The 20,685-nt window shown below is 42.4% G+C and overlaps 1 protein-coding gene across 1 annotated transcript in view; it reads left to right on the top strand.

The window, feature by feature from the left end:
- Window positions 1-315: 315 nt before the first annotated feature.
- The window catches only part of CNKSR3 (CNKSR family member 3), a 96,278-nt gene continuing 75,908 nt past the window's right edge, over window positions 316-20,685 (top strand). The window contains exon 1 of the mRNA XM_074948648.1: window positions 316-511. Coding sequence (XP_074804749.1) covers window positions 460-511 — 52 coding nt within the window. The 5' untranslated portion in view covers window positions 316-459. The remainder of the gene's footprint in view (window positions 512-20,685) is intronic.

Raw genomic sequence — 20,685 nt, 5'->3', positions numbered from 1 at the left:
CGCGTGGGCGCCGGCGGGCGGGGAGCAGACAGCGCCGGCCCGGCCCTGCTCAAGAGTTTCGCTTCAGCCCCCGCTTGGGCTGGAAACAGCTGCACACGCAACCTGATCCGCTGAGCCGCTCCCGGCCCGCCTCCGCTGGGCGCAGCCTGCGAAGCCGGGAGAGGAGAAGGGGCAGAGCCGAGCGCCGGGGGGTGCTGCGCGGCCAGGCAGAGGGCGGGGCCGGGACGCGCGGCAGAGACGGGGGAAGCACGTGGGGGAGGAGCCCGCAGGAGGCGGGCGGAGCTGCTAGAGCTGGGGCAGCCCGCCCAGCCGGGGAGCGGGGATGGGCGCTTGAAAGGGGAGCCTGTGGCTGGAGGAGGGAGAGCGGGACAAGTGGCTGGGGTGAGCGTGCCCCGCTGGCGCAGGCTTCCCGGCAGGGACCTTTGTGGCGCGGCTCAGCCCGGCGGGAGAGCGGCCAGCATGGAGCCCGTTACCAAGTGGAGCCCAAAACAAGTCGTGGACTGGACCAAAGGTAAGAGGGCGACTCAGCCGGGCTCGTCCCGCTCAGGGGAGCCGCCGGGGCTCGCAGCTGGGGGTCCCCCGCGCGCCCCCTGTGGTGGGCACAAACTTTCTGTGTCAGGGAACAGCTGCCTGGAGGGGACTCGCCGTGTCCCGCCACCCCCCTGTTTCTGCCGGGAACGTGGGGCGCTGCCGAACAAGCTCCCATTCTTCCTCTTCCACGCGCTTTGCGAAGCTCGGCCGCCTGCTGACTCCCCAGCTCTGTGCCGTCCCCTTCCCGGGACTCGCCGCGAGCGAACACCGCGCCTCCGGACATGTTGTTCTGCGGCTTGCGGGGGGAGCCGCGGCTGTGGAGTTAATGTTAGTAGTTCTCGCCGCCTCCTGCTTTTGTATATACAAGTGCTCGTGCTGCACAGCTCTGGCCTCCTGCTGGTCTCTGTGCAACGCGCCCGTTGTTGGTGCTTGGCTGTCAGGGGCGTACCGTGACTCTCGTGTGATCCTTTTGAAGATCCCTGAAATGCTCATTAAATAACACACTCTGGAATCGTAGGGCTCCTGAATGCCTGGCTAAACAGTAGCAGTCCTGCTTTGAGCCATTCAACCCCCCAAGGGAGGAGAGGAGCTGATAAAATGTCCCAACGTTACAACTTGAAGGATGTATTTGATGTTGATTCCAAGTCAGTCAGTCTCCTGGGCAAGAAAAGTTATTTTCCATGAGCGCGTGTAAGCTTGGCATTGCTTGTTTAGGATTTCCAGAATCCTGCTGGAAACCTGGCAGTTTGTTGGGAGATTTCCCATCCACTTTGGTGACTTTGGTCTCCTAGCTCCATAGTTCAGAAACCAGCAAAGTTATAGTATTACCTTTTGGAGAGGAGTACATTTTTGACCTGGATAACTTTGCTTTGGGTTGGGATTGAGAGCTCCATGGTACTTTGTGTGTGTGTGTGTTCTTCTTTAATTGAATTCTGTCCAATGCTCAGTCCCTTTGTCCATTTCACTTGTGGTCATATTGCCCAGTCTATTTGCATAATCAGTAATGCAGTTATTTTCAAAGAATATTACAAGTATTATGTGACTCATTCTGCAGAGTTCTAAACAAAGCCAATTACTCTCAAAAAAGGCATGGCATTTGTATAATTTTGTTGGAAAACTGCAACCAGCTTAGTAAGCAAGAATTATTAACCCCATTTTACAGATGGAGAAACTAACAGAGTTAGTGTTAGAGCTGGGATTGGAACACTGAGCTCCAGATTCTGTGACTATAGCACCCATCTCTTTCATTTATCCACCAAAGTTTCCCACCCCATTTTGAGGCTTCATCAGCGTGTTGACATAGCTGTGGGAAGCTTCAGTGTAGCTGTTGCATCTGAAAAGAGTGCAGAGCATCTTCAAAGCTGAACAAATGGGCAAGTTTTTTTTTCTGGAGGATGGGGAGGCAGGCACCTGGACAGGTCAGGGCTGTCCGGTTGCAATATGTGTTTGCAGATGCAGGATGCCATAACTTTGTGATCACTCTGGATTTTTATGTGTGATCATCTCTAACCTCCTGGCAGCACTGTTTTGGAAAGGCAGCTTTAGAGTATTAATATCTTTTTTTTTTTTTTTTTTTTTTAAATAGTCAAATCCTGGCAGCTCTAGTTTGACTTACTTTATGATCCATTTATTAAAGACAGAAATTTTGTCACACCATAGAGTATTTTACAAGCTGCTGTTGTACGTTGCAATATGCTACACAGAGAGGAAAATGATTAAGAATTGGGTGAGAGCTTCATTTCCTGCATCCTATCATTTGCATCTTTTTGAGAGTTTATACATTTTATTGCAGGGTTCACTTGTTAGATGGAATTGGATATAGTAAGATGGATCAAAATGTTCTGTTGGCATCATGCTGACTTGAAGCTATGATTACTGTCCTTGTGAAGAGAAAGTTTCCCATTGATCAGAAGCCCTCACTTAAGCATCTTAATGCTGATTGAGCTGCATAGCTGTGGTCAGTTCTTGGCAACTTTGTCTGAAGAGCAGGCAGATTTGGAAGCCATGCTACTGTTTTGTTATAGGATGACATGGGTAATTTCAGCATTTGTAAGTCTGAACTCATGTAAGAATGCTAGAGCACTTATGATGACAGGGCATGCAAGCAGCCTCTACGAAAGAGAATGCTGTAGAAATGTGATGTAATGCATAACTTCACAACACAAATAACTTCCATAGAAAGATCTGTTTCTTTCAGTGGTGTTGATTTAAAAGGAAATATATCTTGCTTTGTCACATGGAATATTTACCTAACACATTCTTTCCTCTTACTAGTCTGTCTCTCCTGCATTTTATCTTAGCGTTCAAATTTATTGCCTTACTTGATAAAGGGATAAATCTGCTAATCATTTGAAAAGGTTTTATTGTATGCCTTTTGTAAACTTGGTTTGTTTTCTTGCATAATTTATTTTAGCTTGTCTATTCCTTTTAACAGGTCACTCTTTACTTGGGCTCTCACTTAATTAGTATGACACAGAATAATCAAGGCCTGGTTGCAGTTTAATCATCTGATTGACACTAAGACACGTGTGCTTTGAAACGAAGAGGCTCATAGGAGTGAATAAATTAAAGACTCTGTCGTTGATTTCCAATTTCACAGTGTGAATTTGACCTCTTAGCTTCACAACAGAAATCTCCTTCTGGTACCACTCCATGCATGACAATTTTGTAATAAGGAAATAGGCAGGGAAAAAGTATTTCTTTATGGGTACACGTTAACTTCTGTCATTGCATCTGAATGTCAGAATTGTAACTTAAAAGCCTGTAAATAACTGGGTAATAGCCATGTTGGCACAATGTGTCTGCCTTTCAGCCCACCACTGTCAGATTTTATTTCTGACCAAAGATCAATATTTTAAGTTTTATCCTGTGACTACTATAGCTAAAAAAGCTTAGTTTTCTAGGACTGTTTTGTAATTACAGCATGCACACAAAAAAAACCCTCCAAGCCTATAACTAGGTTTGGAAGGATTAGATTTTTATCAGTAAATGTCAGTAAACATCAACTTCACTGTACGCTCAAACTGATGAAAAATATTTCTGTCAATCAAAATGTATAGATAGGAAAAGTAAGAAAAATGTTGCTTGAGAACTTATTAGCATTTGATTTAAGTATACTTTATATATTTTGACATGTGATGTTGACAGTTTGTGTGTTAATGGTTATAAAGGTTAAACGTTTTGAATCACCGTGTCTGTTCTCATTAAATAATTGTCTGACTTGCCAAAACTTTCACAGTTGTGGGAAATTAAAATTGATAAAAATAAAAAATGCTTACAAATAAACAGCAATGATACCCATCGAAACTATAAACGGAATACCCTGTAGCATTTGTTTGCGTATATGTGTGCGCTGAGCAATAGCTAAGATAATCTTCAACATAGCTGAACAGACCGCACTTTCTGAGGAAAAACTGCCTGTGTGTTGGTGCTCTGTTCTACCTGTACTCAGAACTGTGATGGCATTGAGATGAATCCTGACAAAATGGTATAAATAGATGCAATGGGGGATGACAGTTCTGAGTGGAGGATTCAGGCTTGCAGATACTGATGCATTCCTGTTAGACAAGGATTAATAGACTTTTTAGAAAATGTGGGGAATAACCATTTGGATCTGGCTAACCCCATTTGGAAGCTCAACAGGAGATTGTAAAAGAGGTTTTCTTTACTACTAAAGCCTCATCAGCTTCCAATTCTTCTAGAGCAGAACTTCTGGAGTTCCTTTCTCCTTTTAAAAGAAATTCAACAAAACAACCAAACAAAGCTTTTAGCAGAAGTATCAGTAGAGGCACTTAGTTTAAGCAAATTTGACTTTCTTTTTTTGGGGGGGCAGGAAGTGTGGCTAGCGTATGTTTTCTGGCTTTTGTACTTGGATTTATTGACAAGCTAACTGTTGGCCTAAGAGATAATGATATAGAAGCTTATATTACAGGATTTAAATTTAATTTGAATATGGGCTTTAGGCATACACAGTTTTTGTGTAGGGCCTTATTGTTGGTCATCAAAGTCTAACAACTGATATAGACTAGTTACTGTCACTTGCTGCCTCTTGTTGATTCAGACTAGTACTCCATGATTTTCCTGGACAACTGTATTAATATAAATACGTTTTTGTGATTAAAGTGGGCTGAATTGACATTACTGGACACTGCATGCAGTAAAAGCAGAACCATGCTAGCTAGCTGAATTTGTTTGAAAATAACAATGTTTGATACATGTCTTTGTCATGTTTTCATTGTTCATGTGCACAGAATTTTTCTCTGAGCTGTGCTCCAGACTACCCTCTGACAAGTCTGTAGTGCTGTTTCTGAGTATTTGTAACAAGAGGTGAAAACCATGTTACTTTTGTGTTTTCTTATAGTGTCTGAAAACTGTTCGGAGCATGCTTACTGGCCCCAGTGAGAACAGTACTTCGGACTGCTCTCCTCTGCTTACAGGAAAAAGTCCAGAGTGGCTGGCAAGCTTTTCTGCACTGACCCACAAATTTACCTCAACCCCATTCTGGGGCCCACCTTTAGCAGTGAGAGCATACTTCATTGTCTAGGTCACTAGGCCCTTTGAATCACTATAGAAACCGCTAGGAAGAGTCATGCCAGTTGTGTGGTCACCTGTTTACTGGAAACTGACTGATTGTACTGAGGTCGTCAACCTATCTTAGATATGATGTCTGACCAGCCATTAGATAAGAGTGAATTCTGGTTCCACTGAAGTTGATGGGAGTTTAACCATTGACTTCAAGGAACTGAGGATTTCACTCTCAGGGCTTCACTGCAGAATCCATTTCATGCTCTTAGGTATTGTCCTTAACCTGAGTCCTGTTGGTAAACACATCCTCTCACCCAAGTGTGTTGTTGCTTTTATACCAAGAGTAGTTGGTCTGTCATAGGGTATTCAAAGTACTGCTTATGCTCCAACTGTAACCTGCTCACTTTGCAATGTGGGCACAGGCTGAACCACTCAAGTGCCGATAGTCCTCCAGTGCCTTCCCGCAATTTCCCCGTGTGCTCAGAAGGACAGCCAAGTTCTACCACTATTCACTGTGAAAGAATCCTAGCGTGATTCAATTGCAGCCCTAAAAACTGTGGGAAATGATGCCAGGAGTCCTAGCGCCCTCAGGTGAGTGAGTGCAGCACCTGCGTGGAAGCACGTGGCTATAGCTTTGCAGTATGGTTGCTGTCACTCAAGGTAGGTCAACCTGGGTACTGATGACTGAGGTAGCTGTGCAGTGAAGGCATACCTTTTAGTCTCTGCCAGTCTGGGATAGATTCCACCTAGTTACCAGGAGAGTTCACTGGCATAATCATACCACTATAGTTACACTAGAATGGCGCTTGTGTGGACACTTATTCTGGAATAAGACTGTTCATGTGGGCAGTTATACGGTACAACTATAGCAGTATGATTTTATTCTAGTAAATTTCCCTCTGTAGACAAGTTCCCGGAGGCCTCTGATCCGACCTTAGCCATTTTGTGTTCATTCTTCAGAAAAAATGTTGATAGGGAAGAATGTAGCTTTGTTCTTTTCTGACTTTTTTTTTTTAATGGTGTGATTCTCTTTTGTGTAAAAGCAGCATAGTTGCCATTACTTCTTCCTGAAACAGAAAGGAATATCATCTATATTTCTTTTGTTCTCTATAGCCATGTTCTTGTCTAGCTGTTGACATGTCTATATTAGTTGTGACTTCAAACCAAACTGCATACAGCAAAGATAGGGTCTACACTCCAGTATAATTTCACACTTTCATTGTGTATCTCTGTTATATTACAAAATGGATTCTATGTTACAATTCTGGACTCAGGTAGCCATTCTTTTACTGCCGCTTCAGGTTTAGTTACTCTGACAGGTTTCAGAGTAACAGCCGTGTTAGTCTGTATTCGCAAAAAGAAAAGGAGTACTTGTGGCACCTTAGAGACTAACCAATTTATTTGAGCATGAGCTTTCGTGAGCTACAGCTCACTTCATCGGATGCAGTGAGCTGTAGCTCACGAAAGCTCATGCTCAAATAAATTGGTTAGTCTCTAAGGTGCCACAAGTACTCCCTTTCTTTTAGTTACTCTGTGCATCTACTCATGGGTATCATTGGCTTCTGCCCTCTGGTATGTCATAAACTACTCTGATTTTTGTTCATGGTGCCTGTAAATACAGTTGTGCTAAATATGTCTTAATGCATTTCCCCATTTTTTTTTTCCCTATTTTCTTACTAGTTAGCAGCAATTCATCTTGGGAGGCTCTTCTTGACTATTTAAAGCTCTTTGTGTTTTATGTTGCTTAACTTATACAACTTGGAAAAGGTCAATTGTATCACAATTGTTTATGCTATTCAGTTGAAAACCATAGCTGGAACAACTATGAATGGCACATGGGCACCCAACTGCTCTAAGTCCTCACTTTTTGTAATGCTCTTTTGGGAAAACTGAATAATGTTGTAAGGCACCAAATAATTTTAAGCCCAATATTGTGGGGATTATAGATAAGAACGTGCATCTCTATTCTTCTGACTTGAAAGTTACCTCTAATTGGGCTGCAGAAGAATTTTTGTTTTTCATGTTTAGAAATAATTGTAAAGATGTTTTGCATAATAGACCAGGAAATGGCTTTGAATGGATGCTTTTTCTGTCTATTGAAATTATGAATAGAGCCAGCCAGTAAATGCTCTGTTAGCGACAGTTGAAAATATTTAACGGATCACTGTCAAGGTTCCTTCCCACTCTGAACTCTAGGGTACAGATGTGGGGACTTGCATGAAAGACCCCCCTAAGCTTATTCTTACCAGCATAGGTTAAAAACTTCCCCAAGGTACAAGCTTTGTCTTGTCCTTGAACAGTATGCTGCCACCACTAAGCGTTTTAAACAAAGAATAGGGAAAGAGCCCACTTGGAGACCTTCCCCCCCACTCCCCAGCCCTACACCCTCTTTCCTGGGGAAGGCTTGATGATGATCCTCACCAATTGGTACAGGTGAACACAGACCCAAACCCTTGGATCTTAAGAACAATGAAAAATCAATCAGGTTCTTAAAAAAAGAATCTTAATTAAAGAAAAGGTAAAAGAATCACCCCCTGTAAAATCAGGATGGTAAATACCTTACAGGGTAATCAGATTCAAAACCTAGAGAATCCCCCTAGGCAAAACCTTAAGTTACAGAAAGACACAAAAACAGGAATACACATTCCCTCCGGCACAGTTTATTTTGCAAGCCATTAAACAAAAGAAAATCTAATGCATTTTCTAGCTAGATTACTTTTACTAACTTTACAGGAGCTGTAAGGCTTGCATTCCTGATCTGTTCCCGGCAAAAGCATCACACAGACAGACCAAACCCTTTGTTCCTCCCCCTCCAGATTTGAAAGAATCTTGTCCCCTCATTGGCCATTTTGGGTCAGGTGCCAGCGGGGTTACCTTAACTTCTTAACCCTTTACAGGTGAAAGGATTTTGCCTCTGGCCAGGAGGGATTTTATAGCACTGTATACAGAAAGGTGGTTTCCCTTTCCTTTATATTTATGACAATCACTTATCTGGATTGAAACTGAGTTGTTTTTTTTTTTTTAAAGTTGCACAACCAGTTTCTATTACTGTTTTTTTTTTTAAAGTTTTATTCATTTACATCCATCGAGATCAGTGAATGTATACCAAAAAACAACTGAAGTATGAAGTAAATGTTAGTATGTTTAGCTCATATTTTCAGATTTTGCTGTGTTCCAATTTCTTGAACTGCTCAGGAGTTCCATGAATGAGGTGTTTTTTTTTTTTATGTGAGTGTACACAGTCAGTTCTGTCTGTTTACTTTTACATTACATGGCTGATCAAACTATTTTAACCAAGGATCAGAAGCCTACAGACAATATTCCATCAGGTTACTTTAAAAACCTGTTAAACTTTAAAGCAACAGTGACTTATTAGAAAGTTGATTATAAACTTTTAAAAAGAAACAATGTAAATACTACTTGTGGATGGAAATATGCGGAGTGATGACAGTGTGTTTAAGTGTTTTGGGATCCAAAGATGTGTGCTCAATTTTAGCTTACTGGAGATGTCAAGTGTCTTAGTTGAGAGAGACCCCTGTAAATTGCCCAAAAGCAGAGATAGGTAAATAAACCCAAGTCATAGCTTTTCCCTCTGAAAAGCTTTTCAGTGACAGGAAATCTTCTGTATCTATTATTTTATCTGGAGTTGACGTAGGGGAAGCCTTGTTCCTGTTTTAAAAACGGGTGCTTGCTAGTTAGTGATGGGGTCTTGCTTTATGTTTTTACCTGATGTTTTTGTCAGAGTAGAAGAAAGCTGGTCACTATTAGAATGTAAATCTTTCTAGGGCAAGGACCATACTTCCTTATGCTTGTACAGTGCCTGGCACATTGCATGGGCTACTGAAAACCCATAGTGTGTACTGGATAACATGCTGTCAATGTTGTCACAATCTTGGCTGAAAACAAGAGTCTCTACTTTTAGCTCTTTTACTGCAACAGATGACACCCTTTTGAACTGCATTTATGGGAGGGGTGTGTGTACATGTATATAGAGAATTCCTACAGTTTTGTAATCATGTTTTAAGTTTTTTTTTTTTTTTTTTTTTTAAAATATCACAGTCCCTGGACCTGTCTGGAGTGAGCTATTTACTTGCAGGTGTGCTGCCCCCAGGAAACAAAAACAGACGACTACTAGTAACCAATAATCCTAAACTTCAGCGAACTTCAAAAGAAGTGACTTGACCTCAATTCCTCTCCCAAAATATCAGGCAGCCACTCAGTTTTCTTTGTCTGTTGCATTTTCTTGTTGCAACAGAACTTACATAGATAAGGAAACATCACAGGTTACAAGTATTAATGAATTAATCCAAATAATGGCCCTGTTCACTGACTTAATAAATCAATAATTCTTGTATTTAATATTCATAATGGTGTTATCTGACCTGATTTGAAGGCCTGTCCTCCAGGCCACCCTTCACTATTTCCCACATCTTAGATGTTATGCTTTCCTGGGCTGTAGGCAAGCAGGAGAATATGGGTTGCAGGTCAGCTTGCTCGCCACTAAGGGTACTATTCTTCTTGCTGAGAAGTCAGCTTCTCCGTCTCCTTCTCTGACTGTTCTCCCCCAGCTGATCCCAGCTACATGGAGCAGTGGGGTGGCAAGGAGTTGGCTTAGGCAGGAGAAATGGGAAGCAGTTATGGGACCAGGGGCTAAAATAGGCTGCCTTGAAGCAACCCATTATCCATCTAAAGTACTTACATGGCCCCAATTGTCATAGTATCTGAACTCCTCATGATTTTCTTTTTTAAACTGTTTGTTTAGGAAGTACTGAGATTCACAAATCCTTGGTATGTAAATATCGGAAACAAAACAGGTTTCAGAGTAACAGCCGTGTTAGTCTGTATTCGCAAAAAGAAAAGGAGTACTTGTGGCACCTTAGACGAACCAATTTATTTGAGCATGAGCTTTCGTGAGCTACAGCTCACTTCATCGGATGCATACTGTGGAATATGTATGCATCCGATGAAGTGAGCTGTAGCTCACGAAAGCTCATGCTCAAATAAATTGGTTAGTCTCTAAGGTGCCACAAGTACTCCTTTTCTTTTTGAGAAACAAAACAGTAATTACAACAGTGAGCTTTTGTTTAGAGCCATTATATAGTAACTCATCAGTTCTTTCCATAGAACAGGCATTACCCTGTTACAGAGTGTGCATCCTTTCAACACCTGTGATGTCATCTCTAGTGATTTTTATCACAGGCAGAGATTGTGAGGCTTATGCAGGGGCATCGCCCCCTCCCCCAAATGGATACGACGCATGGGGGTGGAGGCAGATTTCTCCCTTCTATTTGGCCCTGTTTTCTCCCTGCAGAGGAATATTCAGGGGGTGGGTTGTGAGCAGTGATGTTGCCAGGTGCTCTGTGTGTCCAGGTCAGTTTCCCCACCTGGGTTGCTAAGGGGAAGGCAGGAGAGCAGCACCTGATGCTCACAGCAGAGCTCCAGCTTGGGGCCGTTTCAGTTTTACTAGCCTATAAAGTAAGAGACTTGCCCCAGAAACACAGGCATCTAGACATTCTAATCAGCACCGGTAACATTGTAAGAAAGTGAACATAGATCTGAGCTGCTCCCAAGCATCTGAATAGTGTACAGCATTGACTGCGTCAAGCCCAGGAGAGTGACAGAGTGAACAGATTTCAGAGTAGCAGCCGTGTTAGTCTGTATCCGCAAAAAGAAAAGGAGTACTTGTGGCACCTTAGAGACTAACAGTGACAGAGAAGGTTAAATGTGAATGCAGTGTGCTTAGGCAGATGGGCAAAGGGGACAGACTTTAGCGATGGATTTGTTTGTGCGCATTGCATGTTTACGTATCTCTAAAACCAGGGAGACATTATTCATAGTTACATGACAGTGCTCGGTTCTGTTTATTCAAGAATTTGTTTTTATGCTAATGTTGATTTTTAAGTGGCAGCTGGTAGACATGGCAAATAATTAAGTTAGAACAAAAAAAGGGTGATTAAATAATGAACGTAAACTGTATTTGTGATTTCAAGTACACTGTAACTTAAGTACCACTAACAATCAGTAAATCCAGAAGTTAGACCGATGCCTATTATTAATAGTATTAAGCCCCTTGCCTTCCCAAATATAGAAGTCAAACTATGCCTATGATTTTTATTAAATTGAGTGAAATCGCTGATAGATCTTTTAACATACTAGTCAAAATAATGGGACAGCGTGCTGGTGTTTTTTTTTTTTTTTCTTTTCAGGTGAATGTACCTTGAGTATTGAATAAAAGGTAACCAAGTATCTATTTGTTCTGTTTGCTTTGCTGGGTATGTAATTGGTGGGTTCCATTTTTCCATAACCACCACCTCCCATACTTTTTGAACCATTCCTCTGCAGTTGGACTACATGATTTTTCTAATGTAGTTATTCTCATCATCCCTGTGAAATAGGGCAATGGTGTTATCCCCATTTTACAAATGGGGAATTGAGGCTCATAGAGAGACTAAGGCCATGTCCACACTAGAGAGCTTATAGTGTGGCACAGCTGTACTGATGCAACTGTAGCCGCTTTATGCTGATGGGAGAAAGCTCTCCCATCGACATAATTATACCACCCCCAATGAGTGATGAGAGATGTCAATGAGAGAGTGTCTTCCACAGACATAGCACTGTTCACACCAGTGCTTCTTTCTGTGTAACTTACATTGCTCAGGAGTGTGTTTTTTTTCTTCTTCTTCTTCACACCCCTTAGTGACATAAGTTATACTGACAAAAGAGCTAGTGTAGACGTAGCCTAAGTAACCTGCCTGAGGTGACAGAGGAAGTCTTTGAAAAAGCAGAGAATTGAATGAGTCTCCTGATTCCCAGGTTAGCACTCTTAATGCTGGGCCACGCTTCCCTCCCACCCAGCAACTGTTCTCCATCCAATCCTCTGATTAGCTGAGGCTTCCCATAGACCTTCCCCTGCCCATCTCTTAAGTGGGGTGCCCACATGTGCTCCCTGCCCAGGTGGAGGAGCGTTGCAAGGGAAATCTAGTGTCATCTTGACTCCTTGCCCTGGCACTAAATCAACAATGTTTTCAAAACTGATGTTTATGATTATAGGCAAGCTATTTGCACACACGTAAATGAACTAACTTGCATTAAATGTCACGCACAATGCTGGACAAAACTTGGAAGCTATGAGTCAGTGATTTGACAATGGCTAAAACTACACTTGTATGGTTCACTTAACTGTGTACTGAATCAGGCTGTGGAGTAATGTGTACTATCCTACTGCACCAAACAGCAGGGTATGTGTCAGTGTAATTACTCATAAATCCCTTTACATGAAGATGATTTTGTCCCATTGGCACATCAGTGATTGATCCTTCTTAGTGCTTTGTTTATACTTGCAGTTAGCTGGACCTAAACTGGTGCCTGAAAGCACAGTTGCTGTCAGTGCATCTTCAAAGGGAAAAGACACTCCAGACCTGATGTGCTGTATGAAAAGGGAAACTGAGGCAGACTGCCATATTGCTTTTATGGCTAACTGCCAAGATTCCTATACTATTGACAACATTAATATCTACATTGACTTGATGTTACTTAGGTTCCACACATTTGCCAGAGCTTGTATGAATAAAGTAGCTAAGTTCTTTAGCTCTTGGCAAGATCACATGAGACATACAGGAACCATGCTGCAAAAGCAGATCCAATCCACTATTGTTCTAACCAAGTTTTACCTTGAGTTTGTAAAGAGATTCACTCATGTTATTGAACATGACTTTGATAAACCATTTCTGTTATACGCTGATACGGCTCCTAACCCAATACTAGCTGTAGTAAGACAGAAACAAGGATGGGGAGCTCTTGGGATGCAGTCAGCGATGTTTGTGTCATCCCTTCCTGCATCAATTTTGCATTGGGGGTGCGACGTTATTGACATAACCTGGGACCGTATAGATCATTGTTGCAACCAAGGTCCTGTAGTGCCACCAAATCTTATATAAAGGGGATCAAATGAGGTGTCTGAGACAATGTTATGGTTTGCTGATTATGATTATGCTATATGTGTGTATCATTTTTGTAGTTGAAGTTATGAATATTGGCTCTATACTGCCTGTATTTCAAACTTATGCTATGCTTCTGGGTGACACCCCAGACAAGTTGACGTCAGCTCTCAGCTTGATGGCCCATTAAGGACCATCAGCTATACAACTGACCCATTGAGAGAAGGCGGACACGCCTTGTGACTCAGCAAGGTATGCAGGGACATGCCTATGGACAGAACTCTGAGGTTTTTCCATGCCATGTGATGGACAGCTTGTTTTTGGAACAAAGAAAGCAGAGACCACATGGCAAGAGACTATTAAAAAGCTGCTGCGGCTCCTCCATCTTGTCTTCAATCCTGCTTCATACCTCTGGAGGAACTTTGCTACACTGAAGCTTTGAACCAAGGACTGAAGGACCCATCCCAGCTGTGGATGTACTCCAGAGACTTAATTTGAACCTGCAGTTTATTCTGTCACTGCTGCAAGCCTGAGCCAAGAACTTTGCCATTACTGTACGTAATTGATTCCATTTAACCAATTCTAGCTCTCATCTATATCTTTTTCCTTTTATGACTAAACCTTTAGATTCTAAAGGATTGGCAACAGCGTGATTTATGGGTAAGATCTAACTTGTATATTGACCTGGGTCTGGGGCTTGGTCCTTTGGGATCAAGAGAACCATTTTTTCTTTTACTGGGGTATTGGTTTTCACAACCATTTGTCCCCATAACGGGTGGCACTGGTGGTGATACTGGGAAACTGGAGTGTCTAAGGGAATTGGTTGTGTGACTTGTGGTTAGCCAGTGGGGTAAAACCAAAGTCTTCTCTGTTTGGCTGGTTTGGTTTGCCTTGGTGTGCATAGAAACCCCAGCCTTGGGCTGTAACTGCCCTGCTTTAAGCAATTTGTCCTGAATTGGCCCCCTCAGTTGGGTCCCACCAGAACGAGCATCGTTACAGTTGCTGCTTGATCAATGGAAAGAATCCCATTAAAAACTCTTAATTTGGTGTACATCAAGGGTACGGGGCAGAACCTCCCATTGAATTAGATTGCAGAACATGCACCCATGCTAGCGTGATCCTGATTCCTCTGTCTCTTTCATGCACAAAATGGGTAACGATTGGGTTGTCATACCACTAATATTAATGGATAGGATTTTGTTCCTGTATTCTCCTCCTGCTGTGCCACCCAGAAAACGCACCTCCATGCTACAGGAGTGAAATTTTCTTCACTTCAATCAGCCTCTTATATAACAGCTCCACAATGCATCCCCTCCCCTTCTTGCATGAGGGTAAATCTTGCCCTGCGAGGACAGAAGCTTGTGCTTGTTTAAAGGACATGTCAGCTCCGCTTTCCCAGCCAGCTTGGGACTGCAGGGGCAGGCCTAAGAGTGTGGCTGTCCCCCCATCCCATCCCTACTGTCTTGTGACAACAGTAGGCCAGGGAGGCGGCTCTTTCAAGAGAGGGCTCTCATTAGATGATTGAAGTTGCATTAGCAGTCTGGGGGCACTGTTAGTTGGGGCACAGGGCAGTTGGTTATGGAGCCCAAAAGGGTCTCTGCCCTCCACTGCTAAACACTTGTCCAAGATACTCCTGTTGCTGCCATTGTTGTTCAGAGTGTGCATATGTTGTGACTCACAGACATAACATTTTACTCCCATTTTAAACTTATCAGATTAGCATTCTCTCTCCTCGTTTGCTAATCACCACTCTTGAATGGCTGGTATGGACCTTTTGTTAAATTAGTCTGTTTCTGGAGAGAGGTAGTATTGCAGCTTCAGCCAGCATCTTGAAAAGTTAGTTTGAAAGTTGGCTACTGTCACGTTGCCCAAAAAGAGGTACTGTGGTGGAGTGGGTATCTGAATGGATAACTTGACAATGTCTGCTCAATAATATCCTCATTTAAAGTATTTACTTTGGCACATGGAACTATAAGATTTCTGTGTAGGACTCCCTCCCCACCCCCGAGAAACTCCAGAAGGCAAGAAGGAACAAGTTCAGACATGCCTTAAGAATGTGGGAACAATACAGGGAGATCCCTTTTGGAAGATGAGAGGATGGTGCTTGGCTGAGGCAGCTTATGAACTGGGGAGAGCAAGCGAGAGCGCAGTGAAAAGCACAAATCTGAATTCTGATGTGAGATTGTTACCAAAAATATTCAGGAGAAAAAGGAGTTATGCTTTCCCCAAACCATTACCTTAACTATAAAATGTTAAGATATAAAATTTGAAAGAATTGTCTGCCCCAAGCTAACAACATAAAGATCAAAAAACTGCATTGCTAATACATTTACCAACAATATGAAACACATGAAAGATGGAATTTTCAAAGGTGACTTAAGAGCTCACCAGTGCTACTGACCCATTAGTTTGCTCACCTGGTAACTTTTTTCAGAATGATTTTAAGGAACTGTATCTGTTGACTGCTTAACTTCCCTCTTTCCCCTCCCAAACCCCCAGTACAAAATTCCTGTTGCTCAATCTCTAGATAGTAGTAGTTAAAAGTCAATTTTAAAGTGATAATAACAAACCACAAACAGAACTTTTAAAAATTCCTAAAGAAAATAAGAGAGGGACTTTGGAGGAAAGAAGAAATAAGACATGATGTACTGTTGTAGTCTGTGTGTGTGTGTACACACACACTCACATGCATATATTCTCTCCTCTCTCTCCCCCTCAGATGCATACTTTCACCTGTGATGAATGCTCAGCTAGATGTAAAAAGACTGACTTAAAATATTTGTGTTTAATAGCAATTGGGTATCTTTTAATGAGATCTAATTAACATTGGATGAAATAATGAATTAAGTATATGTAAATATATATAAAAAATTAACAAACGCCGTATATAATCAAAATATAATAATTTTGAAAACCAAGTCCACAGATTAACCTTTGGAAGGTATTTTGTGTGACTCACTGAAGTGCAGCTTCCCTCGGTGGTACCTACACATGAATAAAGCTAAAAAAATATTTTTAATTTCCCCCCTCTCCTTTCTGGCACTGATTAATGATCAACTGTAATCTGATTGTATTTAAGAGCGCATATGATGTCATTCTGTCCTGGGTGATGAGGCTCATCCATTGTTGGGGGTGGGGGAAGCAAATAAGTGCGGGTGGGGGGGGGGGAAGAGGAGGGCCACAGTAATGCCAAGTACATAAAAGGCCCCTGCTCTGAGTATGGCACAGATAATAGCCTGGCAGGGAGAGGGGGGTGGTGGGTGGTGCCTGTGGTGGCATAGCGTATGCCCTTTGACCTTAAGGCCACTAAGATGTGAGGACCTGTTGTTAGTCATATTTGAGAGAGGTTTTCATACTTGTTACTGTCTTTTCTGCGATGTCCTAATCACTTTCCCAGACATCAGTGGTAACCCACCAGAGCATATGCATGTGCATGAGCTGTCTGTGAATGGTGAGATGCTGGCATATGAGGCATATTGTTTAGTGTGTGTGTGTGTGTGTGTGTGTGTGTGTGTGTGTGTGTAAACCCACCAAAAAGTAGGTAACGATTTAAAAAGACTCTCTGCAAACAAACTCCTTGGGGGCAGGGCCAGTGTCTGTCATCTATGTGTTTGCACAGTGCCCAGATCCTATTGTAGGTATTTATATGGTCCCCCATTACTGTAGCATGTGAGCACCTCACAATCTTTAATGTATTTATCCTGACAATATCCCTGTGAGTTGGGGAAAGACTATTGCCCTCATTTTAGAGCTGGGAACTGAGGGACAGAGAAACTAAGCAACTTGCTCTAGGCACAGGCGCCAACTTTTCCAGGCGCCAGTGGGTGCTTGCCCCTGCCCCCCATCCTGACCCCTTCCCCCAAATTCCTGCCCTGGCCCCGCCTCTTCCCGGTGCGCTGCGTTCCCCCTCCTCCCCACTCCCTCCCAGTGCTTGCTGCTGCGAAACAACTGTTTCGCGCAGCAAGTGCTGGGAGCTAGGGGGAGAAGCGGAGCTGCAAGTGCTCAGGGGAGGAGGAGAAGTGGAGGTGAGCTCGGGCGGGGCGGGGAGCTGCTGGTGGGTGCAGAGCACCCACCAATTTTTCCCCGTGGGTGCTCCTGCCCTGGAGCACCCACGGAGTTGGTGCCTATAGCAGCTTTGGCAAAGGAGGAAGTGGAACCTGGCTCTCCTAAGTCTCTGGCTACCATCCTAACCACTGGACCCTCCTTCTTTGTGTTAGACCTCTAGGTGCTGCCATAATACTGTATATAAGGAGTGACATTTTGTCCAAGCCAACCAGGTAATGTTGAGTGGAAAGAACTTAGCCTGACTGCACGTAGGACTGATGAAATATTACTAATTGATAGACCTCAAGTTGGCCTGTAAGAAGGCAGGAAAGCAGCTGCTGAATAGATTCAAGGGTGACCTACTATACAGAGATGATGTCAGGTATCTTGTGCTATCAAGTTTCTGTTAATTCTAAAGTGTATTGGTATACTTTCTGAATGCTTTCCATTTCACCTTGATGGTATTCTTTGGACCCCCTTCAGAGTTTAATTTTAATCCCTGATATATCTAAAATCATGCCTGTTCTACAGAATTGGCCATAGAAGTGGAACCAGTTGCAACATGGTTATCCCTGGACATGATAAAAACATATAGTCAGTGAAATACCTTCAGTTGTATGCTTTAAAAAGTAGTTTTAAAATGTATCCTGTTAGAGAACACTCTTATATTCTTAATCCACCTGTTTTAAAAGTGATGCAAATCTTGTATTTCTAATTTCTAAGGCTCTTCTCAACTTGGTATCTAAGCATCAGATAGTGATTGTAGTAACATTGGCCACTCTTCTTTAAATGGCAGAGGTTTTAGCTCAGTAAGAATTGTACTGACACAAATCCCAAGGCAGTCTAATTGGAGAGGAATTCCAGCTCTCGGTAGACAAGTCACATGCCTGACATGCTCGGGGCCTTTTGTTCAGTAGTCATTCACATAAATATTTACTTTCCAGATCCTGAACTTTTCTGATAACTTAGTTATACTTCAGTTAATAGAACTTGGTTACTGCAGGAAATGCTGGATGATGAATGGACTGTCCATGTGTCTCAGACCTATCTGTATATGTTGTACATTCAACTAAATTCTTATTGGTCAGTATCACTGTCAGGTTTCCAAGGATTAAATGTGTTGAAATTACGGCATATTAACAGTTGGTAAATTCTGCTAAACACCTGCTGCAGCTTTACCAAAATTAATTCTGCTTTTCAGTATAAATTGCTTAAAACCGCTGTGCTCTCATACAAAATTGCTAACTTCTGAAACCTCCACTTACCTTGAGAGCATTCCCAAGAGGTGCTCAGCATCTTGCAGGATTGGCCCTTTTGAGATTGCCTTGTGTGTGTTTGAGTGACTATTTTCTGCAAACTTTGGCCTCCCACTGACTCTAGAACACACACCACTAAAGACAAATACTCTTATGATAAATGTTGCCAAAATAACATGTTTAAGCATGAACTGGTGCTACAGAATGTTTGAGTACAACAGTAAGTACAGATCACATAAGTAAAATTGACCAGGCTTCCAAATATTTGATATGAATTGGTGTTTTAAACATATAAAAGTCACAATGCTACTAGTCAACTTTCTTACAGTTAACAGCATTGCACATGTGCTTGTATGCAGGCAAGTTCTTTGGCCATAGTGGGAAGTAACAATCAGTGTGCGCCTCGCCTTGGCTTTATGACATGGAATAATTAAAGGATAGGTAGGTAATTCTTTACAGCAACTATAAAAATATGGGAATGAGGAAAAATTTGTACAGATCTTGTTTGATCTCAGAATCAAACACGGTATTCTAGTAAATCAAATTTCTAATGCTGTAGATGCTAAATCATACTGTTAGGGGTTGTCCCCCTTTAAGGTGCCTCCTGATGTACTGGGATACCATTGAGCTCACCTGTTCTGCCATCCTGGGCCGCTTTTACCCTATGTTGATGAGCCAGGCTCTTAAGCCTTCTCCAGCACACACACACAGGCAGGGCTACACCCAGCTGCAGAAAGACACCGACACTGAGATCAGCTCTGGGAAGACTCCACTTAAGGGACTTGCTCCAGCACTCAGGTGCCCACCTCCCTTGGAGTGCAGACCCAAAGGTATATTGTATTGCGCTGTTTAGAAAGATCTGCACAGCGCAAACGCATAAAAATTCACCCTCTCCCTCGATGTGAAGAGAGAGATGCACAGCTTCTTCCCCCCCCCCCCCCCCCGCTATCTGATATGGATTGCACAAACTGGGTTATGTTATAAACAAGAAATAAATTTGTTTAACTACAAAAGACAGATTTTAAGTGATTATAAGGGATAGCAAACAGAGCAAAGCAGATTACCAAGCAAATAAAACAAAACACGCAAACTAAGCTTGATTCACCAAAGAAACAGGTTACAAAATGTATTTTCTCACCCTAAATATTACTTTAGGTAAGTTTCAGAGTTTCAGTAGCTTAATATTCCAGTTATTTCTTCAAACAGACTGGACCCCTGTCTCAGTCTGGACTCACCCCTACCTTTCCTTTCAGGTGCTTTCAGCAGTCCTCCTTCTTGGATAGGCAATGGATAAGAGTCCAGATCAGCCCCCTCCCCAGCCCTTAAAAAGGAAAAGGCGGAAATCCTTTGTTTGATCCCCATCCCCCGTAGAGTGGGAAAATACCAACAGAATCCAAGGGAGTATTTTTCATCAGATGACGTTATCACCTGACCTTGTAGTGTCAATGCAGCATCCCAGGAAGCACCTTGAGAAGGTGGGAGATTAGTATCTTCAGAGTTCTATTGTCCTACTGTCTGATGGGTGTTTCTGCAAGTACACACACAGTTGTAGTTGTTACATAGTCAATATTCCTAACTTTTTAGATACAGAAATGATACATGCATACGAATTGGATAATCACATTCAGTAAATCATAACCTTTCCAGTGATACCTTACATGAGCCATCTTGCATAAAGTATATCTTAGTTATGCCATATTCATATCATAACCATATTTCTATTAAGAATATGGGGTGTAATATCACATACTACATGTTTTAGCATCTCAAACTTATCAATATAGTATATTGCACCATGCCATTTTGCTTTTGTCGACATAAACTATTGCAGTGTTGTGGTGTGGTTTAATATGCTTTTTCAGCATGGTAAAATGTAAATAGACCGGTAACAGCATGGCAGGTTCTAGAACCTTGTATATTGATGGAGGGCTTGGAGTCAGCTACAGAGCAATTTTTGTTGACCCAGTGGCAGGTGGCTCTTGTTAAATCTCATATTTGGCTGAGGTTGAGGTCTGTCTCTGCTGCAGAGGATTTAGGGAGCTTGACAGAGGGGTCCTGCAGGGAGAAATCCTAGGAACAAGCCTGACTCAGGAGGAAATTTAGGCTCATGATTGTTTTGTTGTTCAAGTTAACACTAAAGGCAACCCCCAGAAAAGAGATGAACTTTGGAATAATAACCTGTTCTGTGTTGAGGGCAGAGTGGGGGCTCTGTGCCTCACAGGGCCCCTAAGGAAGGAGTTGCTTGTGGCTATAATTTATTTATGATTTGTAAAGGTCCAGTTCTATAGCTGTTCCATGCATTGAGCATCTACATAATCTGTCCCAAAGGGAAGTTTGTGAAGAAATAGCTTTGGAGTGCAGACCTGGATTCTACAGAGGGATGGTAGTTGTCA

The sequence above is a fragment of the Natator depressus genome, chromosome 3 (genome assembly GCF_965152275.1).
Source record: "Natator depressus isolate rNatDep1 chromosome 3, rNatDep2.hap1, whole genome shotgun sequence".
In the NCBI taxonomy this organism is placed as follows: domain Eukaryota; kingdom Metazoa; phylum Chordata; order Testudines; family Cheloniidae; genus Natator; species Natator depressus.
Note: the sequence above shows the minus strand (reverse complement) of the source record. Positions and strands in the feature narration are given on the sequence as shown.